General features: G+C 38.4%; 1 protein-coding gene across 1 annotated transcript in view; it reads right to left on the reverse strand.

Annotated features, from left to right (window-relative positions):
* RYR2 (ryanodine receptor 2) overlaps positions 1 to 27,657 on the reverse strand; it is a 515,056-nt gene that overhangs the window by 154,223 nt on the left and 333,176 nt on the right. The window contains exons 58-63 of the mRNA XM_065893933.1: positions 19,801 to 19,878; positions 18,564 to 18,639; positions 8,156 to 8,279; positions 7,483 to 7,598; positions 4,118 to 4,182; positions 1,623 to 1,744 (exon numbers count right to left, since the gene is read on the reverse strand). Of these exons, the coding sequence (XP_065750005.1) occupies positions 1,623 to 1,744; positions 4,118 to 4,182; positions 7,483 to 7,598; positions 8,156 to 8,279; positions 18,564 to 18,639; positions 19,801 to 19,878 (581 nt within the window). The remainder of the gene's footprint in view (positions 1 to 1,622; positions 1,745 to 4,117; positions 4,183 to 7,482; positions 7,599 to 8,155; positions 8,280 to 18,563; positions 18,640 to 19,800; positions 19,879 to 27,657) is intronic.

Raw genomic sequence — 27,657 nt, forward strand, 5'->3', positions numbered from 1 at the left:
TTAATGAATGTGATTAAATTAACAACACCCTCTAGGAACAAAGTTTCTGTTACAAAAGGTTAACTGGCCAGGAAAGACTAGGAGACTTTGCAGTAGCCTTGGTTCCATAGTGTTTAATGATAACTTGGTGTTGTGGCATTTTCCAGCTACTGTACGCACTCACCATCCACAGGGGAACACGGGGCCAGTGGTGTGGATGAGTGCGCGTGTGAAAGGAGGAGAGATGGGTCTCTCTCTCTCCTAGGGAAGGCGGAAAGAAGGCCATGCCATAGAGGGGAAGGGGAGGGGGTTATTTGCATCTTGGAAAGTAGCTCTTCCTTCCCTTTCCTTCTGGTAACACAGTTGGTGGAAACGAAGTAAGTCACTGGAATGGATTCTCTGTTATTTTAACTATCATCCATTTTATCAACTTCACAGGAAGCTTATTATTTGAAGAAGTTTGGAAACACTTTTAATGCTGCTGCAATCTTACATCACATGATTGGCTATCTATCTGTTGGTAGACAACCAACTAGACAATAAATGTGAGTAAAGAGATGAGCTTAAGATCCCACCCCCAGTGCTATGCACCACAGGAATCTTACTTCCTCTTAACCCTCTGGGAACAGTCTACATTCAATGTCCTCTCACCCTGTCCAACAGGCTGATACTGCACTGCCATTCAACATATCATTAAAGTCAAGTCTATGCTATGAATCTAAAATTGCTCTAAAAAAAGTCTTAAGAAAATAAAAAAGAGGTTTGTTTCTCAGGCAAGCCTCTGATGACAGATCCATAGATACTGTGAAATGATAAATGCATATTCTTTTAAGATGTTAAACTTGTGATAATACTGCTAAACAGCAATAGATAACTAAAAAATGTCAAGACCAAGGAAAGCCTGTACTCTACTTTATACAGGGTACTCATTTTTATAAAAATTTTTTTCAAATACAGTCTAAAAGTTGGTTTGGACTCCTATGCAATGTAATGCAGAAGAAGGCTTTCTCAGTAATTGATTCTCATGTATACTAAGTTCTGGCAGAATTTTGAGGACTCAAACTTTTCACCTCAGCAGAATCACAAATAAATCGCCAAAGAATACTTGGGTTTAAAGAGAAATAAGAAAGCACTGCTAGGATGCTGGCTTGACTGGCGTGAGCAGAAAGCTTTAAAAAATATATATGCTTACTTCATTTTATCCCAAGATTGCTCATAATTTTTTAAAATTTAAAGTTATAATTTCTGAAAATGAGATTCTGCTGAAAAACACAGGCTGGCAAAAACATTCGATTTGAATAAATTTTCAGGAATCCAATGTTAAAAAGTATCATTTAACAAAAAATACGAATACACTGACGCATCGCATCTCCAGCCTCTCTACTTGCGGATTCTGTATTGGGTATTTTGTTCCTTCTACTCAGCATTACATTTAGCAGTAAAATATAAGAAAACTCAACACCTAGAACACACGTATTAACTTGCCAAAACCATCCTTCTCATAGTGTTTGATTCCAAGGGGCCAGGGGCCGGGGAACATGGGTGGGAACTCTTCACATGATCCTGCTTCAAAAACCTGAGATGCTCGTTCTCAAAAGGAAATACACTTAAACAACAGTCTTTATTTTTTTATAGCTGTTTACCTAGTCACCATTTCTTTCTCTTTGTTTGATGCATGTCCTCCAGAACAGAGAGGTCGGCTTGCTGCAGATAAGAAGTATAAACGATGGTTTTTGAAATACTGATCAATTAAAGGAAGAACAACCTGAAAGAAAGGAAAAGAAAACAGATCTACACAGTGGACTCTTCCGGGGGATGAATGAGTGCTGAGTTTTTAGAGCAGCCAGAGTTCTGTCCACATGCAGTAAGTCCCCAATATCCACAGCCATGCCAGTCAGCACCATTTCAAAGTACGCCTCTCATAAGTCTCACTCTGCTGTCTCCAGTCCCTATGTGTGTGCGTGTGTGTGTGTAATTGTAAAAAAAAAAACACATCAGATTTTCAATGGTTTGAAATTAGTCTCAATATTTTCTCAAAATGAAACAGTCTTAATATTTTCACATCATGCAGTTCCGTGCCTGAAAGGTTCAGAAATAATCAGTGATGACCTTCTACTGAGTCTCTACCATGTCTGAGGATTGTAACTGATATGCTATCATTTCATGTATCCCAGTAACCACTCTGTACGGTAGGTGCCATCATCCCTGATTTCTAGGTATTAAATTGAGATGTAGAAAGTGAATGATTTACTCAAGAGTCACATTGCCACTTACCTACCTGCACAAAGCTCTTACCTGGCCTCTGTCAAAGCCCACCTCCCGATTCTGCCCTCTAATCCTGATGGCTGTTGGCCAATTCCTCCCCCTCCTCCGTCCACATGCTTTGTACCTGCCATTCACTCTGTCTGAGATGCTCTCCCCACACCCCATAACCTACTCACTTCACTCCTCCTGCAGGCCTCAGTGTAGTGGCACTTCATCAGATAAGCCTTTGCTGGCCTGTCAACTAGATAAACTCCCTGCATCCTCTGGTCTTTGAACATCATTTGCAATTTTATATTTTATATGTATGATTTTTTGGGTTAGTCTCTCTCCCTAAGAGCCTCTAAGGCACACAAGAGAAAGAAAAGAAACATTTCTGTGTTTGTTTCCCATTAAAGTCCTCTCCTGGCCTCTATGACTACTGCTTGTTCTGTTTCATTTACCACTGATGCACCAGCGCTTAGGACCTTGTTGCAAGCCTGTAGCAAGCGCTAGATAAATATCTGTTGAATAAATAAATGAAAAAAGTAATAATAAATGGCATTACCAGTATTTAGACTCAAGCCTGTCTAAATACATTTTTTCCCCTACAAGGTAGGTATATTTTTTAATAATAGGAATACAAAAGCTTTTAGTGATCTTCCTAGGAAGTGGTGACACTGCCTGAACTTAATGACTGACATATAGTAGGTACTCAATAAATATGTGAATGAGTGAATCAGAGACTTAGTAGAAATTAAGCCACATTAGGCATGCATCTGCAAACAAAATCACTAGGGGCGCTGAGTACACAGGCGATGAAATACAAGAATGTATTTTAAACGTGTGATTAGAGGCCATGAATACAAGCACTTCTGATCACTGGTTCTCAAGGGCGATTACATCCTAGCAGAACAGATAACCAGCAACGTGCAGCCCAAGACAGACTTCAGAGGACTGATACAGATTTGGGGTGCAATACTGAGTGGAAAGAAAAGACAAGAGACAGCTCCCTTACAGTAAAGGGTACAATTCTGAAAACATAATAGAAACCAAATAGTAATCAGTCAAAATAACATGTCATTTTGTAAATGACCTATAACCACCAAATGCAAGTACTTTGAGAGGAAATGGACGGAAATCATTAGGTCTTCAGGTTAACTAAAACATATTGTAAATAGGAAAGCTTCCCAAGGGCATTCTGTCTTTGTGATAGTGAATCTCCAGGACATAAATCCATGCATGGCACAGACTAGGCTCAGAGTAAACACTGGGTACGTGAATGGACCCAATGTGGACACTTTGCAACTCTTCATCTCCTTCCCGTACCGGCTGGAGTGTGCACACAGCAAGTTCTTGATAAATTCGTATTAAACGGAATAAATAAAAATCATGGGATATACACTAAACATGAACAATTGATCCTCTCTGAGCCTCAGTTTTCCTCTTCTGAGTAGGATTCAGGTCCCACAAGGATTCTATAGTATAGGTTCTTATAACATACCCACTGATAAATTAACTCATGGTTTTCCTCTATAACAAAGAAATATTCATCTAAAAATTTTAAATCAGAATATTCAAATGTTAGGAAATAGATGTTTCTCCTTTATGTCATATGATAAAGCCAAAAAAGAGAACTTTGAGTCAGACTTCACAGAGGGCAAGGTCATTTGAGAAATACAATACGGAGAGCAGAGCGAGTTAAAGCATGACCAAAGGTGCTGGGAGCACATTTATCCCACGTGATTCATGCAGTTATTTTCATGCCACAGAATATTTAGTTAGAGTAGAATTCACATTTGTAGACAAGTGCATTCCATAAAGAGGCAACGATCTAAAGAGTGTATTTGGTAAACACACATATTGAAGGAAATACAGGACGGACTGTATACTGTACTTTAGCAAAGAACTTGATTTCTTGTTCATAAGGGAAATGTTCTCCTTTGCTTCTGCTGCCACCATCTGTAGACATGAAGAGTTTTTAGGTACATGTTGCACTTCAAACATTGCAAGCTATTCACCCTAAATGCTAAGTTTAGAACACACTGCTAAATGCGTTACCCCACTAAACTGAATACAAAAATATAAAGGCTAACTTCAGTTGTGTAATTTAAAAAAAGATTAAAAACATACCCAAATCAAAATAAAAAAGCTCTTGAGACAGCCCATACATGTGGTTACAAGCACAAACATACTGGTGTAGCTTTGAGATCTGATTGACAAGTAGGGAGGAAACTGGAATAAAGTAAAAATCCCACATTTTTAGCAGGAAAATCCCACATTCTCTTTCAGTAAGAAAGAAGCTCCCTGGGGTGAGAAAAGTGAGTGGAAAATAAGTAAACGTAATTTGTTAGATTTTAACACGGACCTCTAAATAAAGATAGTGACTTCTTGGTGTGACTGCAAGTTACAGCCTTTAATATTAATATACCAATGGAAAAATTTCAGGAAGCCAGTGCCTGTGATGACGGGGAGGACCACAGCTGTAATACTAGGTTGGAAAATTAACATTCTGCTAAAGAATAAAAAAGTTCACCAGTGTCAAAAGATAATTTCCATAAGCAAAGCAAAAAGCCCTGAATTTCCCCCATGGTGTAGAAAATGAGTTCAAGGTTAAGAACTGATTGACTGAATGTGTTTAGCTTAGAAGGTGGCCTTTCCTACCTCCCTCATGCATATAAAGGAGGTTTCATACATATAGAAGAGGTAGCAATAAACTATAATAACCACGATGCTATGCAGAACAGATTGGAGAGCTAAGAATTTCAGAACTGGATATAAGGTTTCAGTGTAAAATCTGTAAGCAGAGCTTCCATATTTTATAAGAATCAAACTGACTTTTGCTTGAAAAAGTTCTCTTGCCCATAGAAATAAAAACAATTTGAAATACACTTTATTAAATCTTAAGCATAAATTCAGGATAACTTTTAGAGAACTTAGCTAATACTTTGTAAAATCAGACAGTGCTCTTCCCATGAATAAGTAAAAGAAAATAATGGCTTTTCAATGCTCGCGAATCTCAATTTCTTTTAAATCACTTTTGCACTAAATCTCTCTCAAGCATATTATGCAGAATGGCTGGATCCACCTAAGGGACCTTCTTATATAAACGTTATTGAGACAGAAATTTGTACCTATCTAAATCTGCTAATATTTCAAAGAACTAAATAGGAAATATCTTTCTTTTCATTATATATTTTAACAAAAATGCCTCTGTAGAAAATGTGAAAAGATCTGGAGAGAGTATGATCTGTGATGTAATACAAAACTTCAAAAAAGGCACAGGCATATTCTTACCATCACCATGAGTCTACGTTTAAGAATGAATATATTAAAGATGTGTTGCAAAGGCAATAAAGTGTAAGATGAAAGAAGACGGTATTACAGAAATTTTGGGTTTTAGTAATAATGAAAAATGAAAATGAAAACAAATGATCATGTAGACAATCTCAACTCTGCTTCTCCTCTTGACAGAATTCTTGTACATAATTTGCCCTGCCAAAGCCACCTGAAAATGGAACAGGTAACAGCAGCAATTGTAAAAAAAAAAACTAATTTTGTTGGGCTCTATATTAATCTAACCTTATTTCTCCCCAGAATTCTGTTCATAGTACCTTCTCTATCCTATAGAAAGAAAGAAATGTGTGAAGTGGGTGAATCTGCCCTGTAGTTAGCTTCTCACCACTCCTTACACACAAATGCTGTCCTAGAAGGTTTATTCAGAAACTTGAATACAATGTGAATAAAGCGAAGCCTAAACACATTTTACCCTTCAAAGTTCTGTTTCTGCTACCCATACATAAGCAAAAACTTTGCTTATTCCCTTTCCAAACGATCACTCTTCATTCCCTCTTCTCCTCTCATCAAAAAAAAAAAAAAAGCTGGATCCCAGAGCTGCTACTCATACAGATACTTTTAAATGTGGATTAGAAATGTCAACACTTAACTTTGTGCATAAAAGCTTCAAAAGTTCACCATGGCCTCATGCTTGTTCTTTGGTCAAATTTCATTCAGACTAATTTGGCTACTAGTCAAGGTGACGATCATATTTAAAAATATATATTGTTGGATGAGTTACAAAGAGACTGCATATTATAGATTAGTTTGTATAATTGGCCTTTATGAAAAAGATGATTAAGAGAGGAAAAATATAGCATTTGTACTGTAGCTAAAGAGGCAGGTGGAAAAAGAGGGAGGTTCTTTAAGAGAACGATGCTCAAGTAGAAAATCTCTAATCACATTGGGGATCCAGGGGCCAGGAACAAGAAAATACCAGAGCTCGAATTCCTATAAACGTTAATCTGATGCTGTGCTGAAAACTAATATAAATCCTAAGAAAACAGCAGCAAAAAGAGCCCTTGGTTAGGAGGGGTTTGTTGCTGATGTATCACTAAGGGATCTAGGACTACGGGCCCCAAGGAAAGGGGCTGAAAACAGAAAGAATGAGGGTTAAAAAACCAAAACAAAACCAGAAAGAGAACTTTAAAACTGGAAAAGAAAACGAGAAGATGCACCACCAGCAGAGCACACTGCCTTTCAAAAAGGACCAAACTCTACTCCTTTATATCCTAATACCAACCAGTGGCTGGAAGGGGATCTGACACAAAGGTGAGTAATTGACAACTTGAATTTTAATTCAACAGTGCTGAGGATAAACACAAAATAAGAGAGGTGAGAGGAGGCTGTCTTGATATTCTGTTCTGAATCTTAGATTTAAAATAAGGAGTTCTTTTTGTACTTAAATGGCACTGAGCCAGATGGGGAAGAGGTTTTTCCTTTCGCTCTAAGAGAATAATCAAGTATTCTGTATTGCAGATACTCTAATATAAATGTGTAACGCTGCACAGGCTAAACTCAAGGCCTTTACATTGTCTAGAAATTTGGAGAATCCATAGAGTTTTAGTTTAGATTTTTTTAAGAGCAGAGAAATTAATTTCATTAGGAAAGATTTAAGTGTACCTTAAAATCTGATGTCCATCCAATGTATCTTTCAAAATGAAAAATCAATGCCAATAAACATTTTAAGGAGAAAAGTATTACATGTTAGATTTTTTTTAAGTTCTCAAAATTTACCCATCCTTAGAAATGAGTTTGCCTATTGACTTTTAGACTCAAATTAGTATTATGATGGATAGAAAGTGTTTATACCATCCGGGAGCACACCACACGCATCACAGTAGTCTATGCTGTTCTATCTCCTGATGCTGTAAATGTTAAGAATAACAAAAACTGAGCTGTTAGTAATAGGACTATGGTACCTACCAAACTCCAGGATATACTGGTGGGCTTCGTCCACATAGCGAATGAGTTGCTGAAGGAAACTATAGGCAAATCGTTTCTCAATAGAAGGAGTGTCCAATTCCAGGTCCTTGAATCCTCTAGAACAGCAAAAAGGAAAAATGGAAACCATCATCTACAAAGACTGTTAGAAGGTAAGGTAAAAACGAAATATATTTTGTTAAATACCTATATATAGAGAAGTATATTTAACATGTTACATATAGCAATATATAGATGTGTATATATACACACACACAGATATAGATAAATTTGCAAGGTTAGCTAATATTCTTGTAGCTAAAAACAAAAAAGATTTAATTTATAAAAAATACTTTGCACCTGATATAAAACTGTACTAAATAACTATTACTATGTAATAAAATGCTGCATTTAGAAAAACAGAGTATCATTTTTGCCTAGGGATTTTGCCTAAATGATGGATGGGGACTTAACATAAGAAGTGTAAGGAACTCAATTATGTGGCACAACAGCTAAGGGCATTAATGTTTCTGACACGTATATTTTGAACATACTAAACAGTAGCTCTAAGATTTAAAGAGATCACTGAGTTCATTTTCAGCCTTAAATCTGACAGGGATATTTAAATATTCAGTCTTATAACGAGAATGTGTGACTGGAGTAGGTGTGCTTTTACCTGGATACAGCATAGCCATTGATCTGCAGGAACTTGAGGATGTCCTGTGCTTTTTCCCTATCCTTGGCTTTCTCTTTGGCCGTCAGTGTATCATAGGGTACCAGCAGGGGATGGTTTCCACCTCCTAAGAGGATGTCAAGACAGGAACACAGCATAGTAATTAGAAAATAATGTGAAATGAGATATGGCTGCATGTATAATAGGACTGCACTACAGCACTTCTGGTGTCCTCCACTTATACACAGGATATACAGGACTCATATAAGACTTCCCTCTCTCATGCCTTTAATGCTCCAATTAATTCAGGAAACCTGTTCAAAAAAGACTGTGCTTATGCCTTCTAAGAGGCAATTAAAACATGAACACACAGGCATTTGTAATTTCAAATGCCAATGACATCTGCAGTCACACAAGAAAGGAAAAGAAGCTGTGTTCTCCTCTCCACTGGAACTCCAAATGCAGAGTGTATTTATGCACCAAAACATGCACAGCTGGATCCAGTAAAATTACAAGGCATGTTTCAAGCAATATGCTTCATTGGCCACCACACAGAGAGAAGAGAAAAAAATGTCTTAAATATGGAATTTTTACTATGCCTCCCAGATCAGAGAGTACTTGATGGTCACATCTTTCTAAATATACAAAACCCATACTTAGACTGCAGGTACAAGTTGATTGCTCTTAAATATCTAATAAAAGTAACATATGTACTTGATTAAGAATTTTGGCAAGAACCTAGGTTTCTACTATACCTCTTCTGGTAAGAAATACTAAAAGCATTCTTTGAGATTTGAAAATTCTGGGAAGCATTTAAACTCAAAAAAACTGATAAAAAGAAAACAATTTATAAAACTATAAATTTTATAAAACTTTTTGTAAAAATTATAAAAATTTCAAAAAATGCCCTGGTAATTCCAGATGTTAAGATTTCATACAGGGAATGCTATTAAAGCAGCAGCAACATGCATAGCATAGTATGTCCCAAATTTAAAGTTTACAAAATACATATAGGAATATATTTTATGCGGGATGCTGAAATTCCTTGAAATACAACTGCTAAGGGAACACCAGAAAAAAACAACTATTTTGTTTGAATTATGACAACATAGAGACTATTAAATCCCTGTCCGATGGGGTTAAGCCAGGAGCTCCCCAAACAATCATAAATGTTGAACCGGCCCCACACAAGAAATAAGCAGACAAAAAGGCAAAGGAGAAAATGCCATGCTCTCCTAGAGCTTGCTTTGACTGAGAGCGCCATCTACAGAAATGCAATCACGCACTGAACCTTCTGACCATTAGGTGACACTATACACCACAAATGCAAAGTGAGAGTCAGGAACTACCACGTTAACCTGAAGCATATTAAGAAGCCATCAGTAATTTTACAGTATGATACAATTATTAATGTAATATAATACACTGGTCAGAAGAATACAATTCTCATGTGATACTAAGAAACATTTTGTGGACAGCAAGAAGGATATAGAATCAACTACTAAGCCCACTGAGAACAAATTTGACTTCTGTCATAATCAGAGATAGAATTTAAAAGCATATTTTATGAAAAAATTTATGAAGCAAACATTTAACTTAATCATGCTGCGATCATAACCTATTTAGAAATTCCACTATTGCATGTAGTCCTTTATTCCTAGAGAAACTGGCAACTTAATTTGTAATCCGCAATGATCTGGTGTGGGGTGTCAGACACTAACAGGTTACTTTGGGAAGGGTGAGGGGCAAGGGGGGGTGGGGAAGAGGGAAAGAGAGAAAGAGAGAGAGAGAATGAATAAAGCCTAAACTTTAAAAATCCTAAGAACACAAAGTACGCTCTGACCCTAAAACCCTTCAGAACTAGATAGGGTGGGTTCTTTGAAGTCAGCCAACAGACTGGAAATGATGTCCTTTGCTGTGCCACTTAGCTAATGGCAGTGTGACTACCTTGGTCTTGCCTATTTACAACATGAGTATAGATATTATGTGGAAGGGAGGTAAAGAAACGAGCTAAACCTGAGAGGTGAATAAATACGCAGGAATTCCTAGGACTCTGCCTCAGACATACTGCCTGGCTTGTGTACTCATTCATGCTAAAGGGTCAAAGTTGTTTTGACACCAGCACTGTCCTTGGCTTAGTGACAGATCATTGCAGCCCAAAATATGTGGTAGTGGGGAAAGAAGAATAAAAAGAAATGCTACTTCTTTACATTTTTCACTAATTGGGGAACATGGATAATATTTCTTGGACTCTCACTCCTTTTTTCTATTCATGACATACTCCTTAAACTGCCTGATTTCCCCCATACTCTGCTAGCTTCTTAAAGTAGATTGGGAAGGCACTGAGGAACAGACAACCTGGGTGAGCAAAAGAGGACATTTTCTCCCAGTTTTTCTAAAGCAGATTCATCTTCTGCACATAGATGTAGGGATGGTAGAAGAGCCCTGAGCCCTGGATGGGGCTGAAACAAGTGGGCAGGTGTGTCACTGACTCTTAGTTGTCCAAGTGCCCAGATGACTAAATGGCTATTTCAAGTCATTTCCTTATTCCTGACTTCCTGGCCACTCTCTTCTTTCCTGCTGTTTCTTTGTCTCTTTCCTATTGTTTTTCAATGTCTCTCTCTCTCAAACACACACACACACACACACACACACACACACACACACCCCATAGGTACTAAGACATGCAGTAGGTGACAGGCCTCTCCCACACTCCCACCCACAGAGTTGTCAGGACACAAGTTGGCTGTCAAAGTCTCCAGGAGAGGGAACACATTGGAGAAAAGACACCTGTAGCTTCTGTCCTAAAACTGCCCACAGTCTCAAGCTTTTCTGGTTCCAAGAATCATTTCTCCTTCCTTTAGCCCCAATAACTTAAAAGCCAAGATCCAGTGCTATATACTTCAATACCTTTCATATTGGCCTGCTGTTTTAGTGCCAAACAACTCCCTTTCTCCTTTGAAAGGGTAGTCTTCATGGGGTAAGAATACTAATTTCACTACCTCACCTTTTAGCCTTTGCTCCAATTATGCTTGTCTCCCCCCTACACAGTATGAATTTGGACCAGTACAAGCTGGATGCAGAGGTACAGATGCCTCATTTATGAGTGATGTGCTTCAAAGAAAACACTGACTGTAGGACACCCAATGGCTGGCCCAGAAGTTAAAGGATGATGATTTTCTAGCATACTTATTAGACGTGAGTACTAAGATAGCTGCTTATTACTCTTAGTTGTAACCAAACCATAGTGATTGAAACACACTTAGAAGACAAAACTGAATTTTTTTTCATGTAATCTGCTCATGGAACAAACAGTAATTTTGTTAACTAGTTATGTGGACAATGCTCCTTCAATAACCTAAGTGAAAATTCTATAACTCTGTAACTCAGTTACCCATCCATCCTTCCATCCATCCATCAGCCAATCAAATAACTGATCATTCATTTTACAAACACTGATGGAATGTTTCTAGAAAAACAGGTCTAGCCCTGAGCCAAATTCTTGAATAGGCAATTCTGGTATATGGAATCCTTTTTGTTCATTTCTATGCCCAATTCTAATTTGTTTTCCTTGGTTTCCTAGTGCTTGGTGCCTGGTACCACCCTCCAATATCACAGCTATTCCTTTCATTATGAAATATCTCCACCTCCCAAAATGATCTCCTTCTCTATTCTTACCTGTATCAATAAATAAGAAATAGAGAGTTTCCTGGTGTCCAGAGCTGTACAATAAGGATGACAAAAGTAATCAAAATTGTGGCCCTGAACCTGAACTATATTCTCATCGGGGGAAAGAGACCCACATACGAAGTAACTAAAGAAAACACACACACACACATTATAAACAATATGTGTATAATCTAAAGCTAATGCTGCTGATTTATTCAGCTAATACTGAATAAATAACAATGAAAGAGATCATTAGATGCATTAAACTGAAGAAAATATCTATGTAAATATCGTATATTTATATTAAGAAATATAATTTTCTCAATAAACGAAGAAAAGATTTGAGAAATGACTAAGAGAATACTAGGTTGTTTTAGTATTTAATAAAAACAGCAGAAAAGAGCAAGCAAAAGAATATGAGGGGCGGAGTCAAGACGGCATACTAGGAGGACGCAGAATTCGCGTCTCCGCGCAACTAGGGCATCTACCAGGCCCCAGTGGGGGACCACGGTCACCTGAGGGGACGGGAGGAACCCCCAGCGACCGGGTAGGACGCGGGGTGCGGGGGGAGTGAAGGGGGAGGAGAAGTGGCGGCGGGACGGGACTAGCGTCCCTGAGGGGAAGGGATCCCAGGCCCGAAGGGGGAAACTGGGGAGCCACTGGGAGGGCAGAGGATCAAAAGGGAGCGTGGCCAGGTTTCCCCTGCCCACTTGGACCCCCCAGGAACCTGCTGAGATCCCCGGGCCTGATCCTCTGCCCACCGAGGCCCCCTGCAGCCGCGTGGGTCCTGAGGGAGTGGGAGGTGGGGAAGGGGGAGCAAAAGTAAAGGCCAGACCTCCGGGGCTGGCACCCCTGAAGGGTGGCTGGCACCCCAGTGGCTACGGGGGAGACAGTGGGGGAGGGGCACGAAGGAACGGAGGGGAACGGGGCCAGTGCTTTCCCTGTCCACCTAGGCACCCGGGAGGCTGCTGGGACCTAATCCTCTGCCCTCGGAGCCTCCCTCCTGCGGCTCAGAGCCCAAGCCCCGCCCCTACACTGCCACCCACGGCCCCACCTCTGTACTCGGAGACCCCCTCCAACGTGCTGGCCCTAAGCTCCACCCACACACCCTCACTCAGGGCCCTACCTCCAAACGCCAGAACTGCACACGCCGGAGACCCTCCTTTCCACACGCCGCCTCTCCACTTCTGCGCAGGTCCTAAGCAGAGGCCCCGGCTCACCCAAAACCCCACCCCTGCCTACGTTCCGCCCACCGCCTAAACCCCATCCCTATAGCCAAGGCTTTTTTGTTTTTTTCCTCTTCCAGATTGGGGTTCTTGCTTTACCTGGTTGATCCACTGTTGTTGATTCTTTTATATTTTTATTTTTCCCAATAAATCTTTTATTTTTCTAATTTTATTTTATTCTTTACACTTTGTTAGTGATCTCTCCTTTTGGTGTGTTGCCACCCCCACCCCCCACCTGTTTTTTTTCTGTTCTGGTTTTATTTTACCTGGCTGCAGTTGTTTCGATTATAGTTTCATTTTTCCTAATATACTTTTTATCTTCCTAATTTTATTTTGTTTTTTATTCTTTGATATTTTACTGCTCCTTTTCTTCTTTCTTTCTTCCTTTTCTGTTTTTTTTTTTTTGTTTTTTTTTTACTGCACCACGAAGCTTGCGGGATTTTGAGTCCCAGGCCGGAGGTCGGGTCCAAACTCCTGTGGTGGGAACTCCAAGTCCAAACCGCTGGACTAACAGGGAACCTCAGACTCCAGGGAATATCAATCAGAGTGAGGCCTCCCAGAGGTCCTCATCTCAGCACCAAGACCTGGCTCTATCTAACTGCCTGCAAATTCCAGTGCTGGATGTCTCAGGCCAAACAACCAGTAAGACAGGAATACAGCACCACCCATCAAAAAAAAAAAAGGAAACGAAAAGAAAAATATGTTACAGACGAAGGAGCAAAGTAAAAACCTACAAGACCAAATAAATGAAGACAAAATAGGCAACCTACCTAGAAAAGAATTCAGAGTAATGATAGGAAAGATGATCCCAAAACTCGGAAATAGAATGGAGAAAATGCAAGAAACATTTAACAAGGATCTAGAAGAACTAAAGAGCAAACAAACAGTGATGAACAACAAATTACGGAAATTAAAAATACTCTAGAAGGAATCAATAACAGAATAGCCGAGGCAGAAGAATGGATAAGTGAGCTGGAAGGTAAAATGGTGGAAATAAGTGCCAGGGAGCAGAATAAAGAAAGAAAAGAATTGAGGACAGTCTCAGAGACCTCGGGGACAACATTCAACACACCAACATTTGAACTATAGGGGTTCCAGAAGAAGAGAAAAAGAAAGGGTCTGAGAAAATATTTGAAGAGATTATAGTCAAAAACTTCCCTAACATGGGAAAGGAAATAGTCAATCAAGTCCAGGAAGCACAGAGAGCCCCATACAGGATAAACCCAAAGAGAAACAGGCCAAGACACATATTAATCAAACTATCAAAAATTAAATACAAAGAAAACATACTAAAGGCAGCAAGGGAAAAGCAACAAATAACATACAAGGGAATCCCCATAAGGTTAACGGCTGAGCTTTCAACAGAAACCCTGCAAGTCAGAAGGGAGTGGGAGGACATATTTAAAGTGAGGAAAGGGAAAAACCTACAACCAAGGTTACTCTACCCAGCAAGGATCTCATTCCAACTCGACAGAGAAATTAAAACCTTTACAGATAAGCAAAAGTTAAGAGAATTCAGCACCACCAAACCAGCTTTACAACAAATGCTAAAGGAACTTCTCTAGACAGGAAACAGAAGAGAAGGAAAAGACCTACAATAACAAACCCCAAACAATTAAGAATATGGTAATACAAACATACATATCAATAATTACCTTAAATGTAAATGGATTAAATGCCCCAACCAAAAGACAAAGACTGGCTGAATGGATAAAAAAAAAAGACCTGTACATATGCTGTCTAAAAGAGACCCATTTCAGACCTAGGGACACATACAGGCTGAAAGGGAGGGAATGGAAAAAGATATTCCATGCAAATGGAAATCAAAAGAAAACTGGAGTAGCAGTTCTCATATCAGACAAAATAGACTTTAAAATAAAGACTATTACAAGAGACAAAGAAGGACACTACATAATGATCAAGGGATCAATCCAAGAAGAAGATATCACAATTGTAAATACTTATGCACCCAACATAGGAGCACCTCAATACATAAGGCAAATGCTAACAGCCATAAAAGGGGAAATCGACAGTAACACAATCATAGCAGGGGACTTTAACACCCCACTTTCACCAATGGACAGATCATCCAAAATGAAAATAAATACGGAAACACAAGATTTAAATGATACATTAAACAAGATGGACTTAACTGATATTTATACGACATTCCATCCAAAAACAATAGAATACACTTTCTTTTCAAGGGCTCATGGAACTTTCTACGGGATATATCACATCTTGGGTCACAAATCAAGCCTTGGTAAATTTAAGAAAACTGAAATCGTATCAAGTATCTTTTCCAACCACAACGCTATGAGACTAGATATCAATTATAGGAAAAAAACTGTAAAAATACAAACACATGGGAGCTAAACAATACACTACTAAAAAATCAAGAGATCACTGAAGAAATCAAAGAGGAAATCAAAAAATACCTAGAAACAAATGACAATGAAAACAAGATGACCCAAAACCTATGGGATGCAGCAAGAGCAGTTCTAAGAGGGAAGTTTATAGCAAGACAATCCTACCTCAAGATACAAGAAAAGTCTCTAATAAACAACCTAACCTTACCCCTAAAGCAGTTACGGAAAGAAAAACAAAAAAACCCCAAAGTTAGCAGAAGGAAAGAAGTCATAAAGATCAGATCAGAAATAAATGAAAAAGAAATGAAGGAAACAATAGCAAAGATCAATAAAACTGAAAGCTGGTTCTATGAGAAGATAAACAAAATTGATAAACCATTAGTCAGACCCACCAAGAAAAAAAGGGAGAAGACTCAAATCAAGAGAATTAGAAATGAAAAAGGAGAAGTTACAACAGACACCACAGAAATACAAAGCATCCTAAGAGACTACTACAAGCAACTCTATGCCAGTAAAATGGACAACCTGGAAGAAATGGACAAATTCTTAGGAAAGCACAACCTTCTGACACTGAACCAGGAAGAAATAGAAAATATAAACAGACCAATCACAAGCACTGAAATTGAAACTGTGATTAAAAATCTTCCAAAAAACAAAAGCCCAGGGCAAGATGGCTTCACAGGCGAATTCTATCAAACATTTAGAGAAGAAGTAACACCTATCCTTCTCAAACTCTTCCAAAATATAGCAGAGGGAGAAACACTCCCAAATTCATTCTATGAGGCCACCATCACCCTGACACCAAAACCAGACAAAGATGTCACAAAATAAGAAAACTACAGGACAATAGCTCTGATGAACACAGATGTAAAAATCCTCAACAAAATACTAGCAAAAAGAATCCAACAGCACATTAAAAGGATCATACACCATGATCAAGTGGGGTTTATCCCAGGAATGCAAGGATTCTTCACTATACGCAAATCAATCAGTGTGATACACCATATTAACAAACTGAAGGATGAAAACCATATAATAAGCTCAATAGATGCACAAAAAGCTTTTGACAAAATTCAACACCCATTTATGATAAAAACTCTCCAGGACGTAGCATAGAGGGAACCTACCTCAACATAATAAAGGCCATATATGACAAACCCACAGCCAACATCATTCTCAATGGTGAAAAACTGAAACCATTTCCTCTAAGATCAGAACAAGACAAGGTTGCCCACTCTCACCACTCTCATTCAACATAGTTTTGGAAGTTTTAGCCACAGCAATCAGGGTAGAAAAAGAAATAAAAGGAGTCCAATTTGGAAAAGAAGTAGTAAAACTCTCACTGTTTGCAGATGACATGATACTATACATAGAGAATTCTAAAGATGCTACCAGAAAACTACTAGAGCTAATCAATGAATATGCAGAGTAGCAGGATACAAAATTAATGCAGAGAAATCTCTTGCATTCCTATGTGCTAATGCTGAAAAATTTGAAAGAGAAATTAAGGAAACACTCCCATTTACCACTGCAACAAAAAGAATAAAATACCTAGGAATAATCCTACCTTAAGAGACAAAAGACCTGTATACAGAAAACTATAAGACACTGATGAAAGAAATTAAAGATGATACAAATAGATGGAGAGATATACCATGTTCTTGGATTGGAAGAATCAACAATGTGAAAATGTCTATACTACCCAAAGCAATCTACAGATTCAATGCAATCCCTATCAAACTACCACTGGCATCTTCCACACAACTAGAACAAAAATTTTCACAATTTGTGTGGAAACACAAAAGACCCTGAACAGCCAAAGCAATCTTGAGAAAGAAAAATGGAGCTGGAGGAATCAGGCTCCCTGATTTCAGACTATATTACAAAGCTACAGTCATCAAGACAGTATGGTACTCGCACAAAAATAGAAATATAGATCAATGGAACAGGATAGAAAACCCAGAGGTAAACCCACACACATATGGTCACCTTATCTTTGATAACAGAGGCAAGAGCATACAATGGAGAAAAGACAGCCTCTTCAATAAATGGTGCTGGGAAAACTGGACAGCTACATGTAAAAGAATGAAATAGAACACCCCCTAACACCATACACAAAAATAAACTCAAAATGGATTAAAGACCTAACTGTAAGGCCAGGCAGTATAAAACTCTTAGAGGAAAATAGGGCAGAACACTCTATGACATAAATCACAGCAAGATCCTTTTGACCCGCCTCCTACAGAAATGGAAATAAAAACAAAAATAAACAAATGGGACCTAATGAAACTTAAAAGCTTTTGCACAGCAAAGGAAACCATAAACAAGATGAAAAGACAGAAAAAGAAAAACAAATGCCATATGCTAACACATATATATGGAATTAAAAAAAAATGGTTCTAAAGAACCTAGGGGAAGCACAGGAATAAAGACACAGACGTAGAGGATGGACTTGAGGACATGGGGAGGGGGACGTGTAAGCTGGAACAAAGTGAGAGAGTAGCATTGACATATATACACTACCAAATGTAAAATAGATAGCTAGTGGGAAGCAGCTGCAGGGCATAGGGAGATCAGCTCGGGGCTTTGCAACCACCTAGAGGGGTGGGATAACGAGGGTGGGAGGGAGACGCACGAGGGAGGGGATATGAGGATGTATGTATACATATATCTGATTCACTTTGTTATACAGCAGAAACTAACACAACAATGTAAAGCAATTATACTCCAATAAAGATGTTAGAAAAAAAGAACGTAAGAGACAATAACATAACTGGACTGAACAAAACAAAGAGGCTGAGGATGGGAGATAGAATGAAATGAGAAATATTTAAGTTGGGGATAGAAGTCAGTGAGGGAGGTCTACGTAACTAATAGAACACCTCGGGTATTAGGATAAGAAATATAGTTATCTACATGCTAAAATGGGCAAGAGAGAGCCATCAAAATTCTGGGACATGAGGAAATATACACTAGCAATCAGAAAATAGCATTTCCACCTTGAAACTATTACAGCCATATTTGAACCATTCTAATAAAATAAAGCTGTAATGAGCTCTTATGCTGAAAACACTATTTTATCCCTATCATACGTTCATGTACTCAAACTCTGATTGTTTTTTTATAAGGATTTTTAGAAAATATTACCTTTGGACTCCAGTTCCAGTTTCTTTTTCTTTGCCCATATATTATGGTAGTTTTCAGCCATCATTTCTGCCATAGCCTTAAACGAACAAAATATTTAGCAACTAAGTTATACTCTAAAAGGATAGTAGAAAAAGATAACTTTGCCTTCCAATATGTAATATCAAAACATACTTTAAATTAATAAATCGTAGTGTGTTAGTGCTAAAACACATGTAAAAGATAATTAAGCACAGCTTTGTTATTTAGAATCTGAATTTCAGAGGATTCTAATGATCTGTGAATTTACACACCAGCAGAGGTGATGTGATGGGAATGGTCATTGTTCTTTATAATGTTTAAAGATACATGTTTTGTTAATTTAATAATGAAACTTCAAACTAGCTATGGACTTTAAAAATATGTTTATTTACAAGTTCTTATTTTAATTTCTAAAGTTTTAAAAGATGATGTAAACCTTACTGAATGAACATTGAATGCAAAGAGCATCAGACAAGCAGTCTAGATCCATGTCTGTCCCAATCTAGGTCAGTCTGAGGTCTTGGATGAGCCTTGGCCTCTGTGGCCTTTGGGTTTTGACAAGATTACCTCCAAGATTCCTTTCATTTTTGATTTTCAAGTTTACTATGTCATGTTAATATATTCGTAACAGAGCAATGACAAAGGGCAAGCCAAACAATTTAACAATCCATAGATTTTTTTATCTTTATATACTTATATCTCTTGGAATAATACTAACAATGCCAATATCATTGTCTGATCATTATATTGACCTGTTAACTTATGTTCCATGGAAACAAACTTTATCTTTTCACTCAAATCAGGCAATTCAAAGTAGGTTCCTTAGTGACAAAGGAGACAGATAGAACTATGGTGGAGAAAGCAAAATGCCATCAGTTTCCCTGGATAAACAACTTATAATATATATTCTTTCATGAGTAGTTAAAGTGATCCTTGAGCAGAGCATTATAAACTACTGATTTAGTCTCTTCTCACATGCAGCTATTTAATTATATTAGGACTTTTACATAGATGTGATCTTTAAAGAAAATATATTATCCTAGAAAAAGTTCTATCAACTTCTACAGCATTAAAAGCTTAGGGTACATAATCTATAAATTCCATGGACCTTCTATATGATCACTACATTCAAATAATTCATGCTGTAAAACACATGCAGGAAGTGTTACAGTATGCTTTTTAAAAATGAAATTTGCAGAATATTTTTAAAAGTACTTACATGCAGATCTCTGGATAGTGTAACGTTGCTCATGTCAATGGCTCGGGGGCTATAACCATGGGCGGCATCTACAGAAACCTAGATAATATGCAAAAAAAATAGCCTCTCATTAAAAAACCCAGTAGAGAGAGATTTAAGAGACACTTTGGAAATATAAGGCAAACAAAATTCCAAATGTAACGTTTCCTCAGATAAAACTGGCAAGTAGCTACACAAATTGATTTTGCAAACATATCTAGCAGATTAAATTATATTTGGGTGTCTGACAAGTATTTATGATTGAATAATACATCCCAATATCTTAGGGATTGCCAATCTGTAAAGCTAACGATCAGGATTCAACAAATTATGTAGTGAGTGCAAGATTCTGAAATATTACCGGAATCAAAGGATAAATGAATTATTGAGTTTCTTACAAATTCTAATTGGCTGCAATGAAATTTTCTTTTCCTCACACAAATGGTAGTTAATCAAAGAGGTCAGTATTTATAAATGTCTTTATGGGCCAAATAGATAAAATAAAGCCAACTTTTTAATTTTAAAAGCGTATCATATAGTACTCAGTGATTTGTAACGACATCCTCAATCACCAGAGGGTTTCCTTAATATCTAAATTTTGACATTTTAAGGATGAAATCTACAAAACAAAAAGACAATCTACAGAATGGGAGAAAATATTTGCAAATGATGTGACTGACAGGGGATTAATTTCCAAAATATAAAAACGGCTCATACAGCTCAGTATCAAAAAAACAACAACAAACACCCCAATCAAATAATGGGCAGAAGACGTAAATAGACATTTCTCCAAAGAAGACATACAGATGGCCAACTGGCACATGAAAAGATGCTCAACATCGCTAATTATTAGAGGAATGCAAATCAAAATTACAATGAGGTACCACCTCTCACTGGTCAGAATGGCCATCGTTAAGAAGTCAACAAATAACAAATACTGGAGAGAGTCTGGAGAAAAGGGAACCAACCCTCTGACACTGTTGGTGGGAATGTAAGTTGGTGCAGCCCCTATGGAAAACAGGATGGAGATTCCTCAAAAAACTAAAAATAGAGTTGCCATATGATCCAGCAATCCCACTCCTGGACATATACCCAAACAAAACTATGATTCAAAAAGACACATGCACCCTTATGTTCACTGCAGCACTATTCACATTAGCCAAGACATGGAAACAACCTAAGTGTCCACTGACAAATGAATGGATAAAGAAGATGTGGTACATATATACAATGGAATACTACTCAGCCACGAAAAAGAATGAATGCCATTTGCAGCAACATGGATGGACTTAGAGATGATCATACTAAGTAAAGTAATTCAGAAAGAGAAAGACAAATACCATATGATATCACTCATATGTAGAATCTAAAATATGACACAAATGAACCTATCTATGAAACAGAAACACACTCACAGACATAGAGAACAGACTTGTGGTTGCCAAGCGGGAGGGGGTTGGATGGAGTGGGAGTTTGGGATTAGCAGATGCAAACTATCATATACAGAATGGATAAACAACAAGGTCCTACTGTATAGCACAGGGAACTGTATCCTGTGATAAACCATAATGGAAAAGCATATAAAAAGAATGTATATATATGTATAATTGAATCACTTTGCTGTACAGCAGAAATTAACACAACATAAATCAACTATACTTCATTTAAAAAAAGCAAGAATGAAACCTATCTTCCCATCAACTGCAAGAGGGTTTCACTTACTGTCAGGAGCTCTTACCTCATTCCACCCAACGGCATATTATGGGAAAGTATGCCACAGAAATGAACTCTGGTTCATGCTTATAAATCTGAAATTATGTTTGATATATTTCATAACTGTGTATATTCTCTTGTCAGACATGGATAAACAAAAAGCTAAATAAAAGGTACAATACAGCTCAGATCTGTGCCCGTGAACCAAAGGGAGGCTATCATACGCTACCATTAATCATGTTCTCATGGGCTACACTCAACTCACTGGTCAGTTTTAACTGAATCTTGGCTTCTGTGTCAGTACTGAGCCTCTGCTGGGTACCATCCATAAGAGAATGTGGAATAAAAATCACAGTTTTTTCTCCCTCAAATACCCATGAAAGGAAACTGAGACTTAGAGAACTTAAGCGACTCGCCCAAGGTCACAGAGCTAAAATTCTGAGCAGGCAGGATTCCAACTCAGGCTGTCTGACTCCAGGCCCACTTCTCTCTCACTGTCACCTCTTTCCTTCAACATATCGCAGTATATTTCTTTCCCCAGCACAATACTACCCCTGCCTTCTCTAATGTAATCAGTTTCCAAGTTGCCAAATTCAAAGTTCTCTTTGCAGCTACCATCAAACTGGTCCTTCTATGCTGGACATGACTAACCACCACTCAACCAGCCCCCTCATTTCACGAAACCACCCACCTGGCTCTCCACTTCCCTCTCCGATCTCTTTGCCTCCTTCTCTGGCTCCTTTTCCATAAATGACCTTGAAATATTTGTGGCTTTCTGGGTTCCCTCTTCAATTGTTTCTTCTTTATTCTAAATGCTTTCTTTAGGTGTCCCTATCCACATCTACTTTAAATATTTCATTTATCAACCATGTTTTATTAAACCAAAAATGAGTTGATCCAGCCTAGTATTGCTCCTCTGCTCTAGACTTACATTTTCAACTATTCATTACCATCTCCATTTGGGATTCTCTACGTGTATTCATTTTCTACTGCTGCCATGATATGCGATTGCCAGAAATGTAGTGGCTTAAAATATCACAAAGTTATGAAAAATCTGAAACACGTCTCAACTAGCTAAATTCAAGGTGTCCACAGGGCTGTGTTCCTTTCTAGAGGTTTTATCAAAGCATCTTTTCCCTGTCTTTCCCAGCTTCTAAAGGCCACCCACATTTTTGACTCATGGCCCGTTCCTCCATCTTCAAGTCAGCTATACTACATCTCTCTGACCTTCCTTCTGTAGTCACGTCTCCTTTGTCCAAAGCCAGGAAAGCGTATCCACCTTTAAGGATCCTTGTGATTATGCTGGACCCACCAATAATTCAGTAGAATCTCCCCCATTTTAAGATCATTAACCTTGATCACACGGGCAAACGTAATCGCATTGGCAAAGCCCCAGGAAATCAACCTTTCTACAGACAACAGTGATTAGGGATCATCTTTGGAGCCAGAATTCTGCCTAACACGACATCGAAAATCAAAAGCATATTCTCTCCTTGCCACCCACCCCCCAGCACTAACCTCACCTCACATACGCTACCCACCTGGTAGGCCAGTACAGACCCATGGCAACCCCCTCTGATTAGGGGGTTGATTAGGGGGAGATTGAAGGCAGAAAGACAAACTCCATAGAGGATACTGAATGCGTTGCATGAAACAAAACATTAAATATCTGAATTAGACAGAGCAAAGACAGTGGACATGGAGGGAAGCGGATGTATCCCAGAGATGTTTTGTAGTAGAAGAGACAGAATTTTGTGACTTTTAAGTCATTATATCATGTAAATCGTAAACAGCAGAATCAAGTTTTTAAAGTAATTCTGTCTGACTCCAAAGCACTTGTCAACTTTCTTAAGACGGCCCCCAATGTTCTGCCTGATTTGGCCCCTGAGACCTCTCTTCCCATCTGCTTGTTACTCATGAGCTCCAATCTCACTGGATTCCTCGCTTTCCCTCACACGCGCCAGGCCACACTCTCATCTCAGAGCATGTGCATGACGTGCAACATCCTCCCCCCAAATAGGTCCAACTCCTTCCCTTCATTTCAATTTATCTTCTCCACGCAATCTGCTCTGATAACCCTGTATCATACTGCAACTCATCCCCAAAGGCTAACCAACTCCCCTGCTCTGCACTCGGAATCTGCCTTTCCATGCTACGTCCCCTCTTTCCGTAATATTTATCACATTTTGATGTAGTATGTAATTCACTTACATCTATTATTTACTTTCCCCGTTAACGTGTAAGCTCCATGAGAGCAGAGGTTTTTGTCTATTTTGTTCATAGACCTATTTGAAAAGCTTAGGCTAGTACATGGAACATAGCAGGTGCTCAGTAAATAACTGTTAAAAGAATGAACGAATCATTCCTCTACCCTAGCCTGTGTTTTAGTTCAAGATAGGTGACACTTGCCAAATTTCATTCCCATCCTCCTCTCCTTCTCAGGTTATACGCTTATTATTTTATTTTATTTTTTTTGCTGTACGCGGGCCTCTCACTGTTGTGGCCTCTCACGTTGCGGAGCACAGCCTCCGGACGCGCAGGCTCAGCGGCCATGGCTCACGGGCGCAGCCGCTCCGTGGCACGTGGGATCTTCCTGGACCGGGGCACGAACCCGTGTCCCCTGTATCGGCAGGCGGACTCTCAACCACTGCGCCACCAGGGAAGCCCATAAGCTTATTTTTTTAATTTGTTTAAATAATTTATACCCTACATGTGTAATAAAAACCAGATATAAGAAATTAAAATTGGGAGGTAAATAAGGAATTACTGAGAACCTGTGGAATATGACTGAAATTGTCAGAAATGTCCTCCTTTTCTGCTGAATTGAGTGACGACCAAGAAGTCGAAATCCACCAGTTTACTGCTCTACTCAGCATCTCCTCATTGATAATTATATCAGCATCTATACACGCTATTCTTTTTTTTATTTTATTGAAGTACAGTTGATTTACAATGTGTTAATTTCTGCTGTACAGCAAAGTGATTCAGTTATATACATATATATATTATTTTTCATACTCTTTTCCATTATGGTTTATCACAGGATATTGAATATGGTTCCCTGTGCTATACAGTAGGACCTTGTCACTGATCCAACCTATATGTAACAGTTTGCATCTGCTACTCCCAAACTCCCAATCAATCCCTCCCTGATGGCAACAAGTCTGTTCTCTATGTCTGTGCATCTGTTTCTGTTTCGTAGGTAAGTTTATTTGTGTCATATATTAGATTCTACATATAAGTATATACTCTATTCTATATCCTATCAAGTTATTGGCTTTGTCATTGTCCATATATTACCTTAATATGCACATTACAAAACCCTAATCGAGTGGCAAATTTCCTGAAATCATGATTCATGTAGTGTTCATGGTAAACAAAAGACATTAACAATGTTACTGATCCACGTAAAAATAATAATGATCATAATTAGGTCTAACATTGAAATATATGCCTGCCGCTCCTTTAAGTGATTTATAAGCATCACAACATGTAATTCTCACAATAATCTTTTAAATTAGATGCTCTCTTCTGTTTCATTTTAAAAAGGAGAAAACTGCAGCATAGAGAGGTGAAGCAGTTTGCCTGAGCTCACAAAAAAGCTATCTACTCCATGGTGAGGCCAGGATTTCAACCCAGACAGGCTGTGCCAGATCTGGCTGAGTTAAACACAGGCCACTTCTGCCTCACAGACGGAGTGCTGAGCCCCAGTGGAAGGAAGCTAAGAATATCAGCTCCAGAATCATGTCAACAAGTGATCTCAATTCACCCAATTGCAGTCCTTACTATAAAGTAATGCCACCAAAAGTGTTCCTTAATTTATTCAAGAGTGTATCTATTACATAATAGAAAACATCTTTATAGTCACATGGGGAATCAGTAATGGAGAGAAGAAAAAACATTAAGAAGTTTGGCAAGATGATAACTGAAAAAGATGATAATACTGTTAGGTTAGTAATTAAGAAATGACAAGCTATTTTAACATTTCAAATAATGTTGGATTATGCTTAAAGAATGTTTGTGTGAAAATAATGGCAAGGATTAAAAATATATTTGTGGCATTTGTTGCTCTCTGTTTCTGATACTGATAGAAATATAGAAATATGCTTTCTTTTTTTTTTAAACCACTGAAAGGTCAAAGTACTACAAACTCAAACACCCTCTTTTATTTACCTTTGAAGAAATGCTCTCTAGCATTAAAAATATATAAATAATAATGGTAATAATACGAGTTACCATTTACTGAGGTAAACAGATTGAGCAACGTGCCCAGCGGTTTATATCTAAAAAGTGGTGGTCCCAGGATTGAAGCCCCAGTGGTCTACCTCCAGAGCTGTCCCTCTTAATCTGTACATCTGGCATAAGCACCCCCTAATATTTTGAAATGACGTAGGAGATTTAACAATATATGTCATATGTCACACATGTCACTCTGAAAATCATTAAGACTTAAGAGATGATTATATGGGTATCAATTAATAGTATCTATTGAGGGTTTAATGGGAACTGAAAACTGCACTAGGAGCTAAGCAGGGTGTAAGGAAGAGCAGAAATGTACACAACCTACACAATTATTTTTTAGCCATCTTGAGAAAAGTTTATTGAAATTCAGAAAAACGTAATTATGACTTTCCTGGAGTTAAAACAAGGTGATCCTTTTCTGAAGATGGATTGGTGATAGCTTGTGCATTATAATTTACAGAGTCTGTAATCACTTCCGATGTTTTAGAATCAGTTTCTTAAATTTCGCGTAACATTTTATATCTGACATGATCCAGTACCATTTTGGAGTTTGTTATGTTTCATCATCGGTTACTGTTTTTTTTTTTCAGAGATGCTCACAAAAGTATGAAATCTATAAGTTATTTTAGTCTTCCGGTGAGCGTGGCTAAAACTGTGGGATGAACCTTTGCTTCTCTCCCTTTTCTGGTATTTTTGAAAAATTCTAGAGATAAGACAGGCAGAGGCATACTCAGCAGTCTGCCCTACTTGCTCTGACAGCAGTGGCAGGAAAAGGTATGGCAAAGACAGCAACAAGAGAACGGAGTACCCCTTTCTGTTGCAGCCCTTCCCTTGCCCTCTCTGGGCTGTGCTCCAGCATGTTATATAGACCCAGGTTTTCTGGCTCATAGACAGGTGTTTTTTTTCTTGTCTGCCTCCTACCATTTCTACCCTTTATTGCTGGCCCACAGAATCGGCACCGTTATTGTTTCAAAGGGCATGTTCTCATTCAACATATACAATTTTAGATTAGAGCACATAATTTTTGCTATGAAGGGCAGTGGGAGAATCTATTTTATTTTTCCTGGCAGAGCTTAAAGTCACTTCCATTATGTAATAATTTCCTTATTTCCTATACAACTTACAGGAAAAAAAAAAAAAAGACATCATTCCATTCTCTGCACTCTGAGAATTTTGTACATACCACTAGCCTAAATCTTATTGTTGTGGTAGGTTTAACAAGACTGTCTCTAACACCAAATTGTGAGTCTTTAGGAGTAGAATTGGATCTGATTATCTTTGTATTCCTATCACCTAGTCCTCAGTTTGTGCTCAATATTTGTTCAAACAGGTTAAAACAAAACGTGATTTAGTTAGAACTGTGCGCATACATGGTAACAAGGTAACATATGCTTTTACAGCTTCTATCTCCAGGATACTTAAGAGAATATGATGTAAAACATGCCCGAATCAGAACTTCATCTATTTAACAGTACTATATTTCAAGTATGAAGCATGGGAAGCACACGCTTTGAGTACCTTCATTTTCTTTTTTTCAAAAAAGTCATCTGTATAAATGGCAATAATGAACACAATAGTTTGGTTAAACCAAAGGCAGTGGCCCAAGCAGTCCGGCAAGGGACGACGACAGGTTTAGCTCCCAGGAGAAATGAAAGGGCCAGGTGGTATCTGGTCCCCTCCTTGAACCCTAGGTTCTCAAGGTCAAGGCTGTCCTTATTCTGCCATCTTGAACACAGAAGCCCCACAGCCAAGCCTTGTTAAGTTGACCCTTGACCTGATCCACTAGCGGCGTGCTCTTCGATCCCTGCGCTGCCTGTCTGGTTCATATCTTCCCTTCGTACGTGGACAGGTGCTCAAGCCCACTTGTATGGAGCATACGTGGGG

This window comes from Phocoena phocoena, chromosome 16, assembly GCF_963924675.1.
Source record: "Phocoena phocoena chromosome 16, mPhoPho1.1, whole genome shotgun sequence".
In the NCBI taxonomy this organism is placed as follows: Eukaryota; Metazoa; Chordata; class Mammalia; order Artiodactyla; family Phocoenidae; genus Phocoena; species Phocoena phocoena.